Here is a 23433-nt window from a genome sequence, read left to right as displayed (position 1 = left end):
TGTGTGTCAGAACAATGAGGCGACTGCTGTCTCCAGGTAGAAACAGGAGTGATACACCTGCTGCTGTCAGACCTGCAGGTATCAGGCTGTGATGTTCTCCTTTATAGTGGACAGAAGTTTTTGGAGTGGCACAAATAATTTGTGGCATCTTATTGAAGAACAGCTGATTGTTCTGTAAATAGTTTGAAATGATTATTAAATAAGGGGTAAAAGGTAAATGGCTGCAAATAACTTTGTGTGCAAAATTTGTGCATATGATTTTAAAATTGACAACTTATATTTGCATTTAAAGTTATGAAATATGATCCAATAAACATGTTTGTGGTTGTTACAGTTAAAAATATAACTTTCTCTCTTCTTTCATAAAATCCGCTTACTCGAATTTTATGTCTTTTGTCTGAGTTTAGATCAATTGTGTTAATACAGTATGTCAAAATGAAAACATAACTGTAAATTCAGACACGTGAGGTTGTGCTGAAAAGGATGATACCAAACAAGGCAAAGTAAATAGTTTTTAAAGGAATGTAGAGGAAACATCAAAGTGGTTAAAAATGGCCAATTATACCCTGGACCCCAGAGGGTTAAACTTTTTTTAAAGTAACATAATAGTTACTTTTCAAGTAATTAAATACTTTTAGAATCTGGTAACTCAGTTACTAACTCAGTTACTTTTTTGAAGAAGTAACTAGTAACTATAATTAATTACTTTTTCAAAGTAAGTTGCCCAACACTGCTTGTCACATACTGCAGTGAAACCAAGAACCCAAGCACAACTTTCAGTTTTCAATATCAATAATAAACAAATAAATATTCATATGCAACAAAATGATGGTATATTTATTTTTTTAATTATTGATATTATCCAGCTGCTCTGAATGCTCAGTTTCAGGCACTTTTTTCTACCCTTTGATCTGTATGAGGTCATGCAGAGGGAGGGTCTTTGTATAGTCATCTCACATACTGAAGCCCCACCCACTTGCTGGACAGGCCTTCTGTTTTTGTGGTCAGCCAGTGAGAAGAAATTTGGCCAAAGTGGAAGTTAGCTTCAAAGGGGGAGGAGCTAAAAGAGCATGTTTATGACATTTATGAAGCGAGGGGCCGAGGACGAGATAAATTATATTGTCCTGACCTCAGATTCCCCAGCATGAAGCAGAGCACCTGTAAAGTCTTCCACACAGTTTTTATCAATTTAATAGATACAACAAATAGCAGGTGGCACTGACAGACAGATGCTGAGGCTACCGCAGCACTCCAGCACTCTGTCCCAGGACTGAGGTGGCTGAGTTTATCTCTGCCGTCTGATTATCACCGCTAACATTCCTCAGGCCTTTATTTTTAACTGTGTGTGTGTGTGTGTGTGTGTGTGTGTGTGTGTGTGTGTGTGTGTGTGTGTGTGTGTGTGTGTGTGTGTGTGTGTCTGTGTCTGTGTCTGTGTACGGGTTTCTACTATCCTGGTGGGGACCACAACCTGACATTTACTATACTGGTGGGGACTTTCTGCACCGTGGGGACCTGGACTTGGGTCCCCACGGGGTAGAAAGCAATTTTCACACTCAAAATGTGGTTTTAGTGTCAGGGTTACAATTAGGTTATGGTTAGGTTTAGGGTAAGGGTCAGGGTTAGGCATTCATTTTTGATGGTTAGGGTTAGGGTAAGCGGCTAGGGAAAGCATTATGTCAATGGGATGTCCCCACGAGGATAGCAAACCCGCACGTGTGTGTGTGTGTGTGTGTGTGTGTGTGTGTGTGTGTGTGTGTGTGTGTGTGTGTGTGTGTGTGTGTGTGTGTGGCACATTCTCACAGTGCATCAAACACTCCACCTGTATCTCACAACCTCCAGCCTCTCTCTCTTTAAAGTCCACAAAGACTGAGGTTGGTGCAGGCATAAAGGTTTGGTCACAGCTGTCAGGAACTACTGGACTCAGAAGCAGATGGTGGTCAGGAGGAGGAGGAGGAGGAGGAGGAATGGGCAGGGAGCTTTGAAATAGAGACCAGACACATTTTATTTTTGTGCTGTTTTTCCACACTGTGGCGGAGGTGTGGTCCATGACTCGGCTGCAGGGGAGGAGTGGCGCAGTGAGCTTAACGGGGTGGTGCTGGGGAGGCAGGTGAGAACACAGCTGGTGGCGTTTGGTCTGATGACAGTCTTTCCCCCTTTTTTAGTGAGACGGGAGACGAGAGGAGGGAAGCTTGAGACAGCTGAGACCGGAGCTGACCAGACTGAACTGTCACAAAAAGCAAAGTCAGAAATAAACGTGACATCTCGCTATATCGAACTGTGTGTGTGTGAAGTTCATTTTATACACACTTTGCTAAAAGTTGAGCTGTTTCCTGTCGGTGCTGCTGCAGGTTTACTGTGCTCCATTTAAACTGTATTTCTGAGAGGCGGTTCTGTTCGTACAGTTTACATGACGTGGGCTCAGTGTGACCTTCAGACAGCCTGCAGAGTCAAACTCATCAAACCCACTCACTCTGCCTGGTTATTGGTGCTCAGCAGCTGGAAGCGCCTCAGCTCGTCCTCTGTGTTCTTGCCGTTTTCCCTTTAAATCTGTCACATTCAGATCCTAACAATTTAAAGACAACAGCCCCGAGTTCATTGAACCGCTGCAAACTGAAACAAGGACGCGTGTATTTTCCTCCAATACAAAAAAAATCTACTTTTTGAGGCCGCTGATATTCTATCTGGTATAGCTACCCAGTGACAGCTTTATAAACAGAACCATCTTTCATTGGTTTTTAAACTGTAGGACCAACTTTCATATTGCAGTAACTGTTTGAGGAAAAAAGGAAAAGCTCCTCACCTCCCAAAGTGTTAAAAGATGTACAGAAGAGCTCTGACGGTAAACTTCAACAGTTTTTAGTCATTCAGCAATTTCACCTCCTGAAAACCGTGGTGTTTGATTCCAGTGCAGGTGGTGGGCGTGGCTTCAGTCTGCTGACTCCACCCCTCAAAGATCAGCGCAAACGTCACCACCCACCAGAAACATGGCTGAACATGAAGACAGATGTAAGCTTCCTGCAGCGGTGTGTGGTTAAAAGCATCATCACATTTCAGTCAAACCTCTGCTAGAAAGAATCCGACCCGTGACTGGAAGCTTTGGGATGTAATGGAGGATGAAACTGGTCCCGGTTGAGTGAACGCTGGCGCGCCTGGCTGCTGAAAGGTAGGCTGCAAGCGAGGAACAGCAGCATGGAGGCCCTGCAAGAGCTAGGTGAACGACGCTCCCTCACCGAGTCTGCTGGATCCATTTAGTGGCTGCTCTGTACTGTCACGCATCCGCATACTACTCTGGTTTAATCAGTTGCAATGAAGGTAGCTCCAGGTCTCTCTTTTCATTGTTCAGTAAAATTACAAAACCTCCAGACACATTTATTACTCTTTTATTCTGTTTTAACTATTCTGGTCTTTTATCTCATTGGATGATGTTTGCATGTGTAGACACGTATGCATGTATTTTATATTCACATATGTGTGCTTGTGTGTGTGTGCATATTTGCATGTACACATACTTTTTACAAACATATATGGATGTCTTACAGTGTTTCTATAATGTTTTCATTTTATCTATTTTAATTCTTTTTATTATATTATCCCTCTGTTCAGCACTTTGGCCGACACTTGATGTCTTTTAAATGTGCTATATAAATAAAGATGACTTGACTTGACACATTCCCCTCCCACATGTATTCAGATATCTACTGTCAACTTAACTCTGCAGGAGCTTCCGACTCTGAAGTAGACTTCCTGTAGACTTCCCCACTGTCTTCCTGTCAGTTATTTTCAAGCTTTACTCTTCCCTCCATAACTGATGTATCTAATCTTATTATAAAATCTAAATCATCCACCTGTCTCCTTGACCCTCTCCCTACTGTGTTAGTTAAAGCCTGTCTTCCCTCGTTAGCTCCTCTCATAACCAGTAGCGGTTTTAGATACGGGCGACACGGGCGGTTGCCCGGGGCGGCATCGTGGTGGGGGGCGGCATCACGGGCATCGGCAAAAAAAAATAAATTGCTCGTACTCATGCTGCCCCGACATCAGTCAGCGCATATTGGGAATGGCATAGGCACCGATCGGTTTTCTATCGCCCATTTGCTGGGAGTAAGGGCGCCCTCCGTTTGCGAGGTGCGCCTGCCGCTTGCGGCACAGGGAGGAGAGGGCGGGGCGGCGGGGGATTCTCTGGGTGGCTGGAGCAGCGTCTAATAACCAACTTGCAAAATAAAACAAAATAAAAACAAACCAACAACACGAAAACAGCAGACATTATGATACAGACTTATAATTTGCACCGATGTTTTTTCGAAATTCTATACGCGAAAAGTGAGCGTGAGAGCCCTCGGTGCTCCTGCTCGCTGCTGAAGTCAAAGTAAACTTTATTGTCATCTCCGCTACATACAGTCCAGTATATAGAGAGACGAGACGACGAGGCTCCAGTTACAGCAGTGCAAGTAAACAAACAATAAATATAAGAAGAGTAAGAAAATAAATATACACTTTAGGACCAGGGGTAAAGGGATCAATAACAATTTAAAATGTATATTTTATATTTTGTTGATTTAAAGTCTCACACACAACCCGTTTTTAAAGTTTAAGAAAAGAGAAAGAAGAGGAGGAGTGTAGCGACTTCCACAGTCGCTAGATGCTGGGGACTGAGCCTGCCTATTTGCCTGACGCGCTGTCAACTGTACGCAATAATGCGAGAGGTGGAATTGCTTGCTTGTTTATTAAAGTGCTTGAAAAGTTTACAGAGCAATGTGATCGGCTCGCGATTCAAACTCTTAAAACATCACAGCTCTAATGCAACAAGGGGAAACTCGTTGTGCTGCGGTCAACAAAAACTACGGCTACCCAGCCCTGCTCTCTGTCAAAATCAAACCAGTGAAAGACAGACTGACAACGCCCTCTTAATGTCACCGCTAGCACCCACGTGACTCCCGTTACACATCACCATAGCAACCAAACAAATGAAAACCCAGTGATCATTAAAATTCAATACATTTAATTATGGCTCCTACAAGGAGAAACGAGCAAAAGCTACAGGTAAGCAGATGTGTCATTGGATAATGGCAGGTCATGTTTCCTAAAACATTAAGAATCAGAATACTTTCTTAATCCCTAAGGAAATTATGTGGGTTACAGTTCCTCCAAGAAGAAATGGTAAAAATAGTAACAGTAAGAGACTAAACTCCAAACAATATATACAATAATATAATATTAATTAGTCAGTGTCAATTGTTGATTTGTCCTGTTCTCATTGTATGACGAATTATGATGTCTGTTTGGTAGCCGTTTGCATACTATGCATACTCTCTCTCTCTTCATATATAGGGTCATATATATGTGTGTGTGTGGGGGGGGGCGCCAGAGGGCGTGTTCGCCCGGGGCGCCAAACAGCCTAGGACCGCCACTGCTCATAACCAATATTATTCATTCCTCCCTGAACACTGGAATCGTTCCTTCATCTCTGAAAAATGCTTCTGTTATTCCAACTCTCAAAAAGCCTGGTGAAGACCCCAATAACTTTGATAATCAAACAACCAAACAACCTCTGGTGAAGCGGATGGCACAACACAGAAGAGCTACCTCGTCAGGCCAGGACTCTGCAGTCTATTTACACCTACAGGCCAGTGGACACTCTTTCAATGATGAGGATGTACACATCCTGGACAGGGAGGAACGCTGGTTTGAGCGCAGAGTCAAGGAGGCCATTTACGTGAAAAGGGAAAGACCATCTCTGAATGGAGGAGGGGGCCTAAGGGTACATCTGTCACCATCTTACAATGCTGTGATTGCAGCCATTCCCCAGCTCTCTGTGAATGGGACTCATGGTTATTGATCAGTGGTTGTTGATCAATGGTCATGGGAATTTGCATAATTATGATTAAGGAACTGACCTCCCAGCCCATTGTTCCTTCAGTGGGCTGGTTTCAGTCATTATGCAAATGTCCTGTTTATAAGATTGAAACCTGCAGTCAGCTGAGACTGAAGACGTCACCTGGATGATGATGAAACGTTTCTCCCACTGAAAACGTCCAGATGAACAGAATCAACTTTTTGGAGTAATTCACCTGTGCATTAAAATAGGTCGTCTACGTCCACTGTGAACAACCATCACTGATCAGAGGGCAGGGCCCACAGCCTTTTTCACAGTCACATGATCAATAGTGGGTCATCGACACTCCCACTAGGGCTCTCCACCATTTGGTCTCAGAACTGAAGAAGCTTCTCGGATGAAACATCTTCCAGAAACTTAAAGAAGTCGAGACGCTTTTCTTTCCGAGCTCCTCGGATCAGCGTCTCTGGCTCCTCCCACTGAAGCTTTAAACACATGCTAACTTTCCATTATGAATACAATAATCCAATAAAAACAGAAGTGCACTTATCAATAAGACATTGTAGATTTTTATTATAAAGATAAAGTGAAATGACCCCGACCGCACAGCTCATGATATCAGTAGCTGAACAAATGCAGCAATGACAGGAGGCAGGTGCGCTGACAGTACACATGAAAATTTCAAAATAAAATAACTGGATAAAATAAGACAGGCTGTTATGGTCTGTAAGCAGCTTGTGACTCCTTTAAGCAAAAGCACCATATAAATTATTATTGCTTGCTTAATAAGAACTGCTGAAGAAATAATAAAAATATAAACAAAACGTATAGAATAACTGTTTCAGGCTTTATGTACGAGGTATCCTGAATGCAACACGTCATGGTCATTATCGAGGATCTCTGATCGGCCTCAGGCACAAAAAGAGAGATTTCTTCTTCTTCCTTCTTCCTGATTCAGTGTCTTTCCTGCTCAGAGTTCTCCTTTCACCTTCTCAGCACACAAAGAGGAGGCTGTGGGGAGTCTTTCATATGATCACATTAGAGATTTAAAACGTGTTTTTATTCTGTATTAATCACAGTGAGTGCTTGAAGTTAACAGCTGCAAGGCTGCGTGCCCTCATCCATCACACAGGACACTGTGCGCCCTCTAGTGTGCGAGCAGGTGCAGTGCAGGTGAATATGTTTCACAGCATGAACCCCATAAAGCAGCGGTCCCCAACCTTTTTTGTGCCACGGACCGGTTTATGCCCGACAATATTTTCATGGACCGGCCTTTAAGGTGTCGCGGATAAATACAACAAAATAAAACTAGTACCGGTACCGAAAAAAATAAGATTTATTCATAACACACGTGAAAAGACCCAGGAAAACCGAGTTAACGATAAAAACGATAACAAAATAACGCTGAAAACCGATCAAAACCCTGAAAACCATACATTTCTCACCTGAGCCTCAACTCTCGCGGCCCGGTACCAAACGACTCACGGACCGGTACCAGTCCGAGGCCCGGGGGTTGGGGACCGCTGCCATAAAGTCCCCAGCAGTCTCACCAGATGTTAGCGGACCATTAGTGGCAGATCCTGGGTAAGTTTTCTGTCGTTTGTATTCCAGTTATTGATTTTCTAGCTCCATGATGGGTGACTACGCATGTTTATAATCAGCCCACAGTAAACTTAAAGTCTGAATATTTAAAAAGCGTAACGCTGAACTAATACAGCATGCTTACCTAAAAACAAGAAAAGTACATTTATAGGAAATTACAGTTACTCATGCTGTACAAAATCTATAATTATTATTATGTAGTAACAGTTACCCAGCAGTAAAGTACATGAGCATTTCCACTCAGTGGGTGGAAACTGTGTGTGGAAAGCACAGGCCACACTCAAACAGGAGACCACACCAATGAGTCACAAAGCTGACCTTGAAGAGCTCGTGTTGATCGTTACAATGAGCCCGGCCTGCACCTCTGCAGAGTTTCATCAGGATGGACTGAAAACATTCGCCGGCAGGGTCCTGGGTCTGGGACGCTGTGTTTACAGCACTTTCATTATTTTGAGATGTATTGAGTCTGCTCTTGGTTTTGGTTTCTATTCTGTATCCTGAGTCTCTGTTCAGCTGCGTTCCCAAATGTTCCCTGTCTGATTCCTGGTTCCTGTAAGTTCAGAAATAAAACTGATTCCCAGTCCTGCATTCGGGTCCACTGTTCACTGACACGCAGCCAGTCGTGACATTTCCAGCTAACGTGTTCACATGACACAGAAGCTGCTCAGTGAGAGGTTGCCTCCCGTCAGCTGACACCTCTGTGGCCACCCAGAGGTTGGAGGTGTTACATGCTCAACCTCAGGGCGACGATTTAGTTGCCGCAGCTTCTACCGAATATGAAACAATTCTGTGCCCTGGAACAGAATCGGATTCACTCCTGTTGGTACGATACAGCCCCTGTCCGTGCTCATCTACTCAGCCTGAGCTACATTCACACAGCGGCTTCAGGTTTTAGAAGCAACTGCTTTTGATCTCGCAGATACATCACAAAGAGAAGACCGTCAGTGTGCTCAGGTTCTCAGTTTGTTCAGCTTCCTAGCAGCTCTGGAGTCATTGGTGGTTCATTTAGACAAACAATGCATGGTTTCTGAAATGAGAAACCTTATCTTTAGGCTTTTGTTTTGTTTTGCTGAGACCAAAGTGCACCTGACTCTAGGCTGCATGGAAAAGGAAATTCCTGCAAAGTACCCACAAGGTTTATTTCCTGCTTTCCAAAAGTCTCATTCATTCATTAACATCCAATTAGCCTAATGCTAGTTAATGAGCGGGTAATAAAAGTCACCATCGTGGAGGATGCATAGAGAATCCACACAAGTAAAACACTCAGGTACCGTTGGCCAGTACATTTATTTCTCTTCTGTGATGACAGCAAAGCAAATCTGTGAGAACATCAGGAAACAGCAACTCACGAGGACTCGGGAACGGCTTCTAATCAAAGTGATCCACAAACTGTGGTGATATGAAGAGCTGTTTACATCAGAAAATGATGCAACCCTTTTCTTTCCCCCAGTCATGTCTGTCCCGTGTGTAGCAAGTGAAAACAAAATAAAATAAACAATAAAAACAAAGGTGAATCACATGGACCAATACGGCAAGGCCGGGATGGTCCATTTGGTAAAGTAAATCCTTTGGGCGTCTTTCTTTGCCTAAGGACAATAATTATGATTTCAAAAGAACCAAATGGGACAGGCAAAAAAAAAAAAAGAAAGAAAGAAAGAAAATGATCACATCGCATCACCAGTGATCGTCCGATGCATCCATCAGAGTGTGAAGAAAGCACTTACAGGCATACAAGAGTATACACACATATATTATTACCTTAAACATATATTATTGTTGTAAAATAGCACTCTAAGCACTCAGAGTAGAAATGAGCTATATACATACGAGACCCGTTATCATTTACCGGGTCATATGATTGTTTTTCTCTGTATGTATTATTGTACGCTCTACCTTACAATATAAAGCACCTCGAGGCGACTGTTGTTGTGATTTGGCGTTGTGTAAATAAAAATGAATTGAAATATTAAACTCTTCCTTACAAGCTGTCTTAAGCCTGATTACTGTCATGTGATGATGATGTCACAGTGTGTCCATTTATGCACAATAATAGGCATCCTGCTGGAGGATGACATCATCATTGCGTCTGACAGCAACATCAGCAGATTCAAGGGTCAGCTGTGGTCCGGGAATCTGAACCAGTGTGAAAAAGTCTACAGTGGTCTCTATGGTAACAACAGGTCAGGGCACGAGGGTCCATGAGTAGATCAGTCGGCGGTGTTGCTCGTGAGCACAAAGACCAGCTGTGTCCAGAAGATTTAAGTTATTTATGAACCCAGTGGGCTCGTTTCAGCGGTTTGATTTACAGAAACATATACAGTGGCTTGCAAAAGTATTCGGCCCCCTTGAACTTTTCCACATTTTGTCACATTACAGCCACAAACATGAATCAATTTTATTGGAATTCCACGTGAAAGACCAATACAAAGTGGTGTACACGTGAGAAGTGGAATGAAAATCATACATGATTCCAAACATTTTTTACAAATAAATAACTGCAAAGTGGGGTGTGCGTAATTATTCAGCCCCCTGAGTCAATACTTTGTAGAACCACCTTTTGCTGCAATTACAGCTGCCAGTCTTTTAGGGTATGTCTCTACCAGCTTTGCACATCTAGAGACTGAAATTCTTGCCCATTCTTCTTTGCAAAACAGCTCCAGCTCAGTCAGATTAGATGGACAGCGTTTGTGAACAGCAGTTTTCAGATCTTGCCACAGATTCTGGATTGGATTTAGATCTGGACTTTGACTGGGCCATTCTAACACATGGATATGTTTTGTTTTAAACCATTCCATTGTTGGCCTGGCTTTATGTTTAGGGTCGTTGTCCTGCTGGAAGGTGAACCTCCGCCCCAGTCTCAAGTGTTTTGCAGACTCCAAGAGGTTTTCTTCCAAGATTGCCCTGTATTTGGCTCCATCCATCTTCCCATCAACTCTGACCAGCTTCCCTGTCCCTGCTGAAGAGAAGCACCCCCAGAGCATGATGCTGCCACCACCATATTTGACAGTGGGGATGGTGTGTTCAGAGTGATGTGCAGTGTTAGTTTTCCGCCACACATAGCGTTTTGCATTTTGGCCAAAAAGTTCCATTTTGGTCTCATCTGACCAGAGCACCTTCTTCCACATGTTTGCTGTGTCCCCCACATGGCTTGTGGCAAACTGCAAACGGGACTTCTTATGGTTTTCTGTTAACAATGGCTTTCTTCTTGCCACTCTTCCATAAAGGCCAACTTTGTGCAGTGCACGACTAATAGTTGTCCTATGGACAGATTCCCCCACCTGAGCTGTAGATCTCTGCAGCTCGTCCAGAGTCACCATGGGCCTCTTGGCTGCATTTCTGATCAGCGCTCTCCTTGTTCGGCCTCTGAGTTTAGGTGGACGGCCTTGTCTTGGTAGGTTTACAGTTGTGCCATACTCCTTCCATTTCTGAATGATCGCTTGAACAGTGCTCCGTGGGATGTTCAAGGCTTGGGAAATCTTTTTGTAGCCTAAGCCTGCTTTAAATTTCTTAATAACTTTATCCCTGACCTGTCTGGTGTCTAAATCCAATTGAGAATCTGTGGCAAGATCTGAAAACTGCTGTTCACAAACGCTGTCCATCTAATCTGACTGAGCTGGAGCTGTTTTGCAAAGAAGAATGGGCAAGGATTTCAGTCTCTAGATGTGCAAAGCTGGTAGAGACATACCCTAAAAGACTGGCAGCTGTAATTGCAGCAAAAGGTGGTTCTACAAAGTATTGACTCAGGGGGCTGAATAATTACGCACACCCCACTTTTCAGTTATTTATTTGTAAAAAATGTTTGGAATCATGTATGATTTTCATTCCACTTCTCACGTGTACACCACTTTGTATTGGCCTTTCACGTGGAATTCCAATAAAATTGATTCATGTTTGTGGCTGTAATGTGACAAAATGTGGAAAAGTTCAAGGGGGCCAAATACTTTTGCAAGCCACTGTAAACATAGCAAAAAACACACAAGTTCAAAGACACGTCAGTGAGAAAACACGATAACAAGAACACGCCTGCATATTCAGCCGTCCGGAGCATAAAGTCACTGACTTCACGTCAAAGTGAGTCAAACATCAACTCGTTTTTCGACATGAGCCCAGACTCTTGTTTCTACGGAGAACTCAGAAACACAGAACCAAACGACAATGCGCAGAACCCAAACCCAGGATAAAGGGGTTCAGTGAATGTGGTGTGGAAGGTGTGGAGGAGGGTCTTTGAGCCAGAGCAGATCCTGTAGAAGGACAGAGTGCCCGCAGGCCAGTCCACATACACTCCTGCTCTGTTAGAGACAGAGGAGAAGGAGGACGAGGAGATGTCTTTCCCTGTGTTGTTGTGCCACACTGAGTAGTGATCAACATCAGAGCACATCAGACTCCACGACTGACCGTTGCATCCAAACTTGCAGTCGACACTGTCTCCTCTCCTTCTGATTCCTCTGTAACTGACTGCGATATCCACCACTCCTTTCCACTCCACCTCCCAGTAACAGCGACCAGTCACACCGTGCTTACACAGCAGTTGAAGGCAGATGTCGAACCTCTCTGCGTGCTGGGCATAAGGCTGCTGCGTCGACAGTGCCGTCACCTTCCTGTTGTTGTCAGACAGCTTGAGGCTTCTGTTGGCTGTGTTTGTGTCCAGAGTGAGTTCGCAGAAATCTGAGGGAGCAGAGAAGAAACAGCAGCAGCGGTTTATCATATTTGCATGCTGAGTTAAGATGGCGGCGGTGTGCTTGGCTTGCTGTCCTCGATCGTGTCTGTCTCGCCGCTTTTTACCCTCCCTTATCCCTTACCTTCACTTATGGACCTCGGCACTGTGTTTTTTATCTTTATTTTTCTAGTCGTATGTTTATCTAGTGGTTGTGGACTGATTACATATGACAGGAAAACACTTTATCTTCGTTCTTTCCATTCGTTTCGGGCCGACCCCTGCTGGAGTGCGGGCAGCGCTAATTTACCACAACTGGATTGGTCCTTTGGCTTCTCCTACCTACTGCTCCCTAATCTCCAGAAGAAACGCTACAGGAAGCGGGGAAGAAGGAGTGGCCGTCGCGTCCGTCTCAGGGCCTTTCTCAGAGCCAGAATTACGGACCATGTACATGCTAACCTGGACACTCTATCATTTTCTTCCTGGACTGCTCTGACGCTAAGTTGCTTACTCATTGCTGGATTTACCCAGTTGATCATCAAGCCTCGGTTTTTAAAAACTTATATAATGTTCGGCAACTTTCCTCACCTAACTTTGCTAGTTTTGAAGTTCAGTTATTGGAGATGACTGCTTCCACGACCACTCTGTGTGTGTTGGTCTATCGACCGCCCAAATATAACAAGTGTTTTATCTCGGACTTTGCCGACTTCCTGGGTTCCGTTCTTTTTAAATATGACTCTGTTCTTATTCTTGGTGATTTTACCATCACATCTGTTGTAAGGATGACCTGCTTGCTAAAGACTTTCTGGCTTTAATGGACTCTTTTAACCTCCTTCAGTGGGTAAATGAATCAACCCACGTTAAAGGCCATATTTTGGACTTGGTCTTTACGTATGGCCTGGATATCGGCATTAAGGATATAAATGGGATTTCAGATCATTTCCCAATTATTTTTGATATTGGTTTATCTGCCGCTGGACTGCAGTCTGTAGCTACTTCTCGTCTGCTACGTGTACTCAGCTCTGAAGCTGTGTCAAAGTTTGCTGTGTCTTTTTTAGACTTGGCATTCATGATACCTGACTGCTGCTCAGTTCGCTCATCTGATGGTTATGCTAATATTTTGTTATCATTATTTTCATCTACCCCTGATTTGGCTGTACCTGGCTACTGTTCTCTCTGCTCGGTTGATGGTTATGCTAATATCCTGTGATCTTTTTGTTCTTCTATTCTTGATTCTGTTGCTCCCACCAAAATGAAGCGCTCCAGAACCTACTCTCATTGCTGGCTTAACGATACTACGCGTGCTTTACGACGTGTTTGTCGCCGTGATGAGAGGAGGTGGAAAAAAGATAAACTTCAGGTCTCTTATGACATGTTACGGACCAGCCGCTCAAAGTTTCAAACTGCTGCTAGAATGGCTAAGGCATCTTTTCTTTCCAAAGTCATTCTGGCTAATGGTCACAACCATTTAAAATTTTTAATTCTGTTGTTAATCCCTGTTCAGATATGCCTTTACCATATTCACAAGCTCTTTGTGAGCGTTTTCAAATTCTCTTTTTAGATAACGTTTCATCTTTAAGTCTTCCTCTTCGTCTGCCTCTTATCCTGTCTTTTTGATCGTGGCTCGAGCGTTGGCAGTTCCTCTTGTAATCGGAAGGTTGCCGGTTCGAGCCCCGGCTCTGACAGTCTCGGTCGTTGTGTCCTTGGGCAAGACACTTCATCCGTTGCCTACTGGTGGGCAATGGTGACGCCAGTGTCCGGCAGCCTCGCCTCTGTCAGTGCGCCCCAGGGTGGCTGTGGCTACAATGTAGCTTGCCATCATCAGTGTGTGAATGGGTGGATGACTGAATGTAGTGTAAAGCGCTATACAAATACAGGCCATTTACCTTTTACCATTTTCCTCTGAGTGTAATTCAACTTTTTATCAATTTGAGCCCGTGTTACTTTCGACTCTGAAGCAGCTGGTTGATCAACTGAAAAACACCAATGCTGTGTTTGATATTCTCCCATCGGCATTGTTAAGGGCTGCTTTGATGTAATTGGACCGAGCATTTTATTCTTAATGAATTTTTCTCTACTCTCTGGATCTGTCCCACTGGCCTTTAAGCATGCTGTAGTCCAGCCTATTCTGAAAAAAAGAATCTTGATTATTATGATCTCTTGAACTACAGACCGATCTCTAAGCTTCCGTTTCTGTCCCAGATCCTGGAGCGACTAGTTCTTTCTCAGCTTCAGGCATATTTAGACGCGAACAACATTGCAGAGAAATTTCAGTCTGCCTTTAAGCCACGGCACAGCACTGAAACGGCCTTGCTTAGAGTTCTCAATGACCTTCTTGTAAGCACTGACTCTGGACGCTCTGTGGTCCTGGTTTTATTGGACCTTTCCTCTGCTTTTGATATGGTTGATCATAACATTCTTCTACTAAGACTTGAGCATACTGTGGGTATTAGAGGCACTGCCCTTAACTGGTTTAAATCTTATCTTGCTGACAGGTCATTCTCAGTTAATTTGGGCAACTTCTCATCTTCCTCGGTACCTGTACGCTATGGTGTGCCTCAAGGATCTGTATTAGGCCCTATTCTCTTCTCATTATATCTGCTCCCCATTGGAGCAATTTTTGAGAAGTATAATATTGCCTTTCATTGCTATGCTGATGATATACAGATTTATTTTGAGATTACTGACGATCTTGCTATGACTTTTCACTATTTTCGTGAATGCATGCGTGAGGTTAAAGATTGGTTCAAGAGTAATTCTCTTGTCCTGAACCAAAAGAAAACGGAGATCGTGGTGTTCGATAGTAAAATCCCCCGCGACCAATTGTGTGCTGCTCTGATGCCCTTTGCTAGTTCCCCCTCTGATTATGCCAGTAATTTGGGCATATTACTGGATAGCTCGTTTAAATTTGACAAGCAAGTGTCTGCTGTAGTGAGGTCTAGTTTTAATCAGCTGTGCCTCATTTCTAAAGCTAAGCGCTATATTCCGCATAATGACCTGGAAAAACGTATTCACGCATTCGTGACTTCCAGGTTGGACTACTGCAACTCTCTTTACATTGGCCTTTCCTCCTCCCTTCTCCTTAGATTGCAGACTGTCCAGAATGTGGCGGCACGCCTTTTGACAGGTAGCAGGAAATTTTCCTTCATCACTCCTGTTCTTGCTGGCTTGCCCTGGCTGCCAGTTAAGTACCGTATTCAATTTAAAATACCAATCTTCACGTACAAAATTATCAACAATTTAGCACCAAGCTACCTCAATGAGCTTCTTAGGTTACACACTCCTTTCAGAGCACTTAGATCTGCCACCCAACTGCTTCTGGAGCAACCTCGTTCTCGGCTGAAGTCTCGGGGTGACCATGTGTTTGCTGTAGCTGCCCCAGTCTTATGGAACAATCTTCCTGTTGCTATCCGGGCGTCTGACTCTATTCCATTCTTTAAATCACGGCTGAAGACTTATTTATTTAATCTTGCTTTTCCATCTAGCTAATGTTTGGTGTGTGTTGATACATTTTTATCTGTTATGCTTTGTTAACTACTTTTATGTATTATGATTGTCATGGTTTTATGTTTAATACGTGCCGGGTCCTTTCTCTTTCTCTTTTCCCTCTCCCATCTCCTTTTCCTATCTTATTTTGTCAAGCACCTTGGTATACCCTTGGTTTTTTAGTGTGCTTTAGAAATAAATATTATTATTTGATTATTATTATCAGTTGATGCGACGTCTGCTGATTTATGAAAAGACTGAAGAAAAACATCACGATGATTCATCGTTCTGGCTCTTTAGTCAAATTCAGAATAACCTGCAGAAGCACAAGCTTTAGATTTAAGCTATAACATACGCTGACTTCATGAATCAAAGAGAACAAACACTCACATTTCTTCAAACCAGGTTTCAGCCTCTGCTCTCCACCATGCTCCAGCCTGGATGACAAACAAAGTCTGAATGACACTTCAGAAAGATTTTTTAATGAATCATGGCCTTCAGTCATATCCACCACTGAGATGAGCTGTAATCTGCGCTGCACACACAGACAGTCATAACTCTGAAGTGTGTTTCTGTTTGTGGTGCATTCTAGTGTTGCATTGAAGATTTTGTGTAGCCCAAAAAAGTTGACGTCCACACTCAGCCTCACATTCATTGTCTGATGACGACATTCACTCCAAGTCAGGCGGGCCCTTGTATAATATGCTTTTTAGACTTAACAAAGACACACTCGCCCAGATGTTCCATTAAATGTTCACAAAAAATGAATAAAGTCTCAGATCATCTGATAACTAGACTGACTGAACATGTGATTTGTCTTTAATCCAAGACTTCCCAAAGACTAAACCTTCAGTAGCTATTAGCAGCTGTGAACCAGCCAACCCCACCAGTGTGACACAAAAACACTGTGTGAGTCTCATTTTAATCTCTTGCCTGAGAGTTTTAAGCTTCCAGTGTTGATGCTCCACTCCAGCAGAAAGCAGCTTGGTGGCGGTGTCTCCTGGATGGTTGTAGCTCAGGTCCAGCTCACTCAGATGGTAGGGGTTGGCTCTCAAAGCTGTGGCTAGAGAAGTACAGCCCTTCCCTGAGATCATACAGCCTGACAGGCTGAGTATGCACAGAGAGAAAAATATATACAATAGGATTCCAGTGGTGAGACTGAGGTGTTTTTCAGAAATACCTCAAAAGACAAGGACTATACTGAAACTTTAATGTGTTATGAGGTTTTGTTTTTATCCATGCCCTCCAGATCATATATTACTCGATACGGTTTTTCTTCAATGTCAATTTTGACCTTGGGCGCTAACAATAAAAGTCAAAGTCAGATGCTTAGCCACCCTGGGTCGTCCAAGGCCCAGGATATTGCTGTAAAGTTTAAAGACCATAAAAGATCCATAAAAATTGTCTGTAAAATAAAGTTTATACTGATTTTCACACTTTATGTCACCTTGACCTTAACCTGATTTTCAGCAAAATGAAATCAGCTCGAGATGTTATTGGTATCTACTATCATACAAAAATGTAAACATGATAACTTGAAAATTGTGGATGCTAGACTGTTAAGAAACAAACAAACTGAACTGATTATATGTGCCTTATCTTTGAGGGGAGAATGAACAAAGCCATGATGTTCTAACTGTCTGCATAATGTCGTCACTGGAATTTATAAAGATTCATTTGCTGACACAGAAAAATAAGACAAAAAATGTAATGCTTTACGTTTTATTGAAATTTACAGGCAATGTTCTTTCAGTCCTTACACGTGTGATTGTGGGGGGTTGAATGATCTGGACTTACCTGAGTTTCTCCAGTCTACAGCTTGGACTCCCCAGCCCAATAGACAACAGCTTCACTCCTGAATCCTGCAGGTCGTTGTTACTCAGGTCCAGTTCTCGAATGCTGGATGGCTGAGAGCTAAGAGCTGAGGATAGAGCTGAACAGCTTCTCTTTGACAGATTGCATGCACTCAACCTGGAGGAGAGTTAGTGAAACACAGAGATACTCTTTCACATGGAGCAAGAATTGCAACAACAACAACTATACAATTTTCTGTTTAATCCACTAAAATGATTCAGTAAGACAAAATCAGTATGACACAGACTGAAAATGTTATTGGTTGACAAAACCCCTACATACGTATTATGTATTATCTGTGCACCTACAGAACTTTGCTGGCTTCTTTCGTTATTGGTAGCAGTCTCAGAAAAGCATCCTCTGAAACAAAAACTGAGTATTTCTTCAGATCAAACACGTCCAAATCTTCTTCCGATGACAGTAAGATGAAGACCAGAGCTGACCACTGAGCAAGAGACAGTTTTTCTGTGGAGAGCCTTCCTGATCTCAGGGACTGTTGGATCTCCTCCACTAGAGAAGAATCATTTAGCTCATTCAGACAGTGGAACAGATTGATGCTTCTCTCTGGAGACAGATTCTCACTGAGCTTCTTCTTGATGTACTGGGCTGTTTTCTGATTGGCCAGTGGGTTACTGTCCGTCTTGATCAACAGGTTCTGTAGTTTCTCCTGGTTGGTCTGCAGTGAAAGACCCAGAAGGAAGCGAAGGAACAAATCCAGGCTTCCATTTGGACTCTTTAAGGTCCTGTCAATGGAAATCCTGTGGATCTTCTTCGAAGATGTTTTGCTTAAAAGGAGTCGAAGGTTTTTCAGAGACATTGGTGGTAAAGGCATCACATTTTTGTTGCTGTTTATTAAAGACATCTTCACATAAAAAGCAGCCAGAAAATCCTGAACACTCAGATGGACGAAGCTGAACATTTTGTCTTTCCCTTTCCTCCCTCGCTCCTCTTTAAAGATCTCTGTGGAAACCCCTCCACATGCTGAGACGAAATCAATGCCGCTCTCTCTCAGATCCTTCTCATAGAAGATCAGGTTGCCCTTTTCCAGCTGCTGAAAGGCCAGTTTTGCTAATGACTTAATGTACTGAATGCTCTTCTCTGGGCCATACTTTTCTTTGGTGTGATCAATCTGAAACACCAGGAACTCTGCGTACAACTCAGTCAGAGTCTTGGGCAGCTCTCCTCCCTCTCTGGTTTTCAACACATCTTCCAGAACTGTCGCAGTGATCCAGCAGAAGACTGGGATGTTACACATGATAAGGAGACTTCGTGATGTTTTGATGTGGGTGACAATCCTGTTGGCCTGTTCCTCATCTTTGAATCTCTTCCTGAAATACTCCTCCTTCCGGGGCTCAGTGAACCCTCTGACCTCTGTGATGCTGTTTATAAACTCTTGGGGGATCTGATTGGCCGCAGCAGGCCGTGTGGTTATCCAGATGCGAGCAGAGCATAACAGTTTTCCATTGATGAGTTTCCTCAGCAGGACATCTGTTTCTGTTGCCTTTGTTACGTCGACAGAGCGAATGTCTTCAGAATGAAGGTCGAGATGAAGGCGGCTCTCATCCAGCCCATCAAACACAAACAGAAGTTTGAATTTACTGTTGTCATAGTTGGTGATTCCTGATGACTGAACATCTGTAAAGATGTAATTCAGAGCCTCCTGTGGGATGCCTACAGTTTCTGGGATGCATTCATGAATGAGCTCTGCCAAACTGAACTTTTCTCCCTTCAGAGGATTCAGCTGACGAAAGGTGAAGGGGAAAATCAGATGCACATCTTGATTGGATCTTTTTTCAGCCCAGTCCAAAACAAACTTCTGGACAAGAAAAGTTTTTCCAATTCCTGCGATTCCATTGGTCATCACTGTTTTGATGGGTTTGGATTCCCCAGAAGGATGTTCAAACATGTCTGTGGGTTGAATTGATTTCTCTGCTTCTGCTGGCTTCCATGCCTTTTCTAACGTTCGGACCTCATGCTGTGTGCGGAAATGTGCGCCACACCTGGCTGAGATGTACAGCTCTGTGTAGATATCAGCCAGATGCTGTGTGTCTTTTGCCCACTCTTCTTCTGCACCCAAAAATTTATCCTGGAAATTTGACTGAAGCATCTGCTGGTAAAATGTGATGGGATGTGGCTCTGGTACTGGAACCATCATATCTATGTCAAAAAGGAAGGATAGAAAAACAAAAGTGTAAAGTGTATAATTAAGATATTGAGCATTATTCATCCCTGAGCCCATATCAGGTTTACTGGCATAAATTACGATGTTTCAGCTGTTTGTAGTTATTTTAATTTTATACATTTTAAAATATTCCTTAAACCAGTGATATAAAGACTAGTGCTAATGAAAGTATACAATGGTCTACTCTTTTGGTTTCAGATGGTAGTAGTTGTTACCAATATGTAGAAAATAAATTTTATATAACATTTTGAAAAAACTCTTATTTATTTATTTATTTTTTATTATAAACCTGTCCCGTTTGGTTCTTTTGCCATCAGAATTATTGTCTAAAGGCGAAGAAAGATGCCCAACGGATTTACTTTACCGAAAAAACTCTTATAACATCATTTAAATGATTTGATTATGGCAAACAGCAGAAAATGTGTTCATACACTTAGGTTGATATGGGAGGTGAATAACTACAAATCATGTTTTCTTTGCTCAGTTTCCCATGTTGTTATCCTCCCATAAAAGGAAGAAAAGAGTGAATAACTTCATTATTTTAGCTAACTACAGAGACACTACTGCTGTGTTTACCAAGCTTTGAAGTGAAAGTTTCAGTTTAGAACTTTGACCTTTAGTTTAAATCTTCTCTAGTAAGCTATGTCCAAGTATGCTAGGTAGTATATAGAATGATTAAAACACAATAGTCTAGTTAAAATCTCCAACTAGGGCTGGGAGATATGGCCTAAAATTCATATCACGGTATAATTTGAAGCATGTGCGGTAACGATATATATCGCGATATATTCTTTTCTTCTGTATAACGTATTTTACACACTATAAGGCGCACTTAAAATCCTTTAATTTTCTCAAAAATCGACAGTGTGCCTTATGTATGAATTCTGGTTGTGCTTACTGACCTCGAACCAATTTTATGTGGTACACGGCGCGCAGAAATCTGTCAAGGAATGTTTTAGTAAGACTTTGGTAAGCTATGAAGCCGCACCGCTTGATGGATTGTTGGACCATTACGGCTACCGTAGTCAGGAGCCTCACGGAGTAATCTGGGTCCTAAACTCCGTCAGCTCAGTGTTGCCAACTTAGCGACTTTGTCGCTATATTTAGCGAGTTTTCAAACCCCCTTAGCGACTTTATTTTCTAAAAAGCGACTAGCGACAAATCTGGCGACTTTTTCTGGTGTTCTTGAAGACTTATTTATGACGACTTTTTGACGTGAAAGCGCAAATCGCTTTTACTCTCAACAAGCAGCGGGTGCTGCCATGGGCACCCCGCCCGTTCCAAAGCGCTCACGGGTGGAGGATAGTCCTCCCCCAGCTGCTATCAGAGCAGGAGATGTTCACACCTATGCGTCCAAACTGCAAATGAATCGCACATGAGCGAAGCTGCCGCTCCCACACTGACTGTAACCAATCAGTTCTTCTTTTACTCTATGCTGTTTTGTGGACCACAAGGTTTAAAATTACTTATAAACACACACACACACAGTAACTCCACCAGAGTGCCTATTTTGGGTCACTTTTGCCGGTCCAAGCCCGGGTAAAGGAGCAGGGTTGGAATTGTGACATTAAAAAAAACAATAATTGCTAAAAGAAATTTAATTTGTAGTTCTAAACAAACTCTAAATGCATTTAGGACGTTTTTTACTCACTTTATGTCTCTTCCACGATGTTATTTCTCTCTCCAACAACATAGGTTACAATTACATTAGCATGACCAATTATGCAAATTAGGCGATGACGTCATTTAGCGACTTCTAGCGACTTTTAGGACAGCCAATAGCGATTTTCAATACTGAGGAGTTGGCAACACTGCGTCAGCTTCAGGTCCCAAAGTCAAACAAACACTGCGGCATCACTGAGAGTTACAAACTGTCTAAATTATTTCATCTTTAATAAAATGATCAACGTTGCTGCTTTACCAGGTGTGACAATTAAGTTTAACATCCAGGCATCCATGAAAACAGAATTTATTAAATTCAACAGAGTTAGAAGTTTGCAGGAAGTTAGCTCGCTAGTTACCTAAACATGATATAGCATGTTCTGACTGAGAGATTTCTGAAAAATTCAAACGTACAGCTCTGCTATCACTTCCAACATAAATGAAGACAAAAAACTAAACAGCAGTGACGTTTGTAGGGTACTGAAGTTGGGCTAGCTGGTATATAATGATGTGCTACGTGATCACTAGCAAAACAGCTACGTTAGCATAACATTAGCACAGTGAAGCTGAAGGATGAACGCTAACTTTTTTTCCACTCGATAAAAGTTAACGTGAGGGTTCCTGATGGTTAGAGACAAATGCAATCACATGGCAGGATGCTGTAAACGGACCAAACTTCAGTCAGGAGAACAACTGAGATAATCCATCCACAATACGAGGTTAGTCATTAATATACTGCAACAACATGGGAATAGAGCAGCTGCTAGAGAATTCAGCATTAATGAATCAATGATACAGAAGTGGAGAAGGCGCAGTTTTTGGCTTTCCCCATATTCCAAAAGTGCGTCGTCTCTTTGCTATTACTGTTGCCCGGCATAATTTCCAGATTATGCTGTTTGCAGCCGCTGCAATGCTTTCGACCAAAACAGGCAGCTTGATGACACCATCAACATGCGCTATTGCAGTAGAGCGGTATAGTGAATATCTCTACCGCTGGCCAAATTTATATTGTTTCTACCGCCCACCCCTATCTCCAACCTTTGTAAAGTTAAAATTCAGTAAAAGATTTGGATTAGAAATGCAACGACATCACAAATATTGAGTATTTGTTAATTAGCCAATCATCACGTTATCAAACCTGACAGTAGTTTTACCATCGGTCTCAGAAGTAGGAGCCTGAGTCTTAGAGGAGAAAAGTCCTTTCTTCTTTTTAGCCTTCCCAACACTGCCGTCATCTCCTTTCTTCTTCGTAGTCTTCCCACCATCTTCATTATCCGCTTTTTCCTTTGAAGTCTTCCCATCACTGTCATTGACTCCTTTCTTCTTTGTGGTCTTCCCACCATCTTCATCATCTGCTTTTTTCTTTGAAGTCTTCCCATCAATGTCACTGTCATCTTTCTTCTTTGTGGTTTTCCCACCATCATTGTCATCCCCTTTCTTCTTTGAAGTCTTCCCACCATTGATGTGCACTGATAGACAAACAGACATTATGAGCATTAAAAGAATATAACCTGCACTTTGTTAAACCTTTTCAGACTGCAGTGTTTGTCTCTTCCTGTGACTGACCTTCGGTTGTTGGGCTGCTGACAGAAAAACTCTGCAGCAGGTCATTTCTGTTAATTCTCTCTAAAACCACCTTGGTCACCTCCAAAGCTCCTTGGAGTTCATAGGTTTGTGTCATCAGGTCCACAGTTTCCAGTCGCTTTGACATCTCCAGACGGCTCTTTCTGATGGCAAGGCGCCCCCGAAGGACATCACCATGCTGCAGGAACCACTTGAATTTATCAAACTCTTCATCTCCTAAATCTTCCAGAGTGTTTAAGAGGTCCTCTGATGTCATCACGTCAGATAGTACTGCAGGCTCTTGTGGTACAACTGTTTTATTGGTCTCTGTTTACCTGTCAAACATGAAATCAGACGTTAAATTATCAGCTGTTCCCTTTTTACAAATAAAGTTTACTAACAGGTTATTATGATGCTCTGGTTGTCTAAATTGAGATCAGTTCATGGAGCGCCTCGTTGGAAAATAATGCAAGTACAGCATTACAACTATGTGGCTGGAAACATGGAATGAGATGTGTAATTGTCAGTGAGTGTCTGTAGTTGTCAGTGATTGTCTGTAATTGTCTGAGTGTTAGTGACGGTCTGTGAGTGTCTGTGAGT

At 42.6% G+C, this 23433-nt stretch overlaps 1 protein-coding gene across 1 annotated transcript; it reads right to left on the bottom strand.

The window, feature by feature from the left end:
* Positions 1-11552: 11552 nt before the first annotated feature.
* On the bottom strand, positions 11553-23110 carry LOC134629852 (NACHT, LRR and PYD domains-containing protein 3-like). The gene is made up of 6 exons (XM_063477361.1): positions 22837-23110; positions 17735-19583; positions 17370-17543; positions 16506-16679; positions 15963-16009; positions 11553-12097 (listed from the first exon to the last, which is right to left on the bottom strand). Exons 1-6 carry the CDS (start codon positions 23108-23110, stop codon positions 11553-11555), a joined length of 3063 nt encoding a protein of 1020 aa, XP_063333431.1.
* Positions 23111-23433: the final 323 nt, after the last annotated feature.

The sequence above is a fragment of the Pelmatolapia mariae genome, linkage group LG6 (genome assembly GCF_036321145.2).
Source record: "Pelmatolapia mariae isolate MD_Pm_ZW linkage group LG6, Pm_UMD_F_2, whole genome shotgun sequence".
NCBI lineage: Eukaryota > Metazoa > Chordata > Actinopteri > Cichliformes > Cichlidae > Pelmatolapia > Pelmatolapia mariae.
The sequence above is the reverse complement of the archived record's forward strand: the minus strand, read 5'-3'. Positions and strand labels throughout refer to the sequence as shown.

Bases quoted from the DNA above. Each gene is read 5' to 3' on its own strand.
- LOC134629852 (XM_063477361.1), bottom strand. From the start codon at position 23,110: ATGACATCAGAGGACCTCTTAAACACTCTGGAAGATTTAGGAGATGAA. The intron at 19,584-22,836 runs GTCAGTCACAGG...TTTTTGACATAG, and splicing joins CAGCAGCCCAACAACCGAAG to ATATGATGGTTCCAGTACCA. The intron at 16,010-16,505 runs GCAAGAGATTAA...TTTGTCATCCAG, and splicing joins TGGAAGCTTAAAACTCTCAG to GCTGGAGCATGGTGGAGAGC.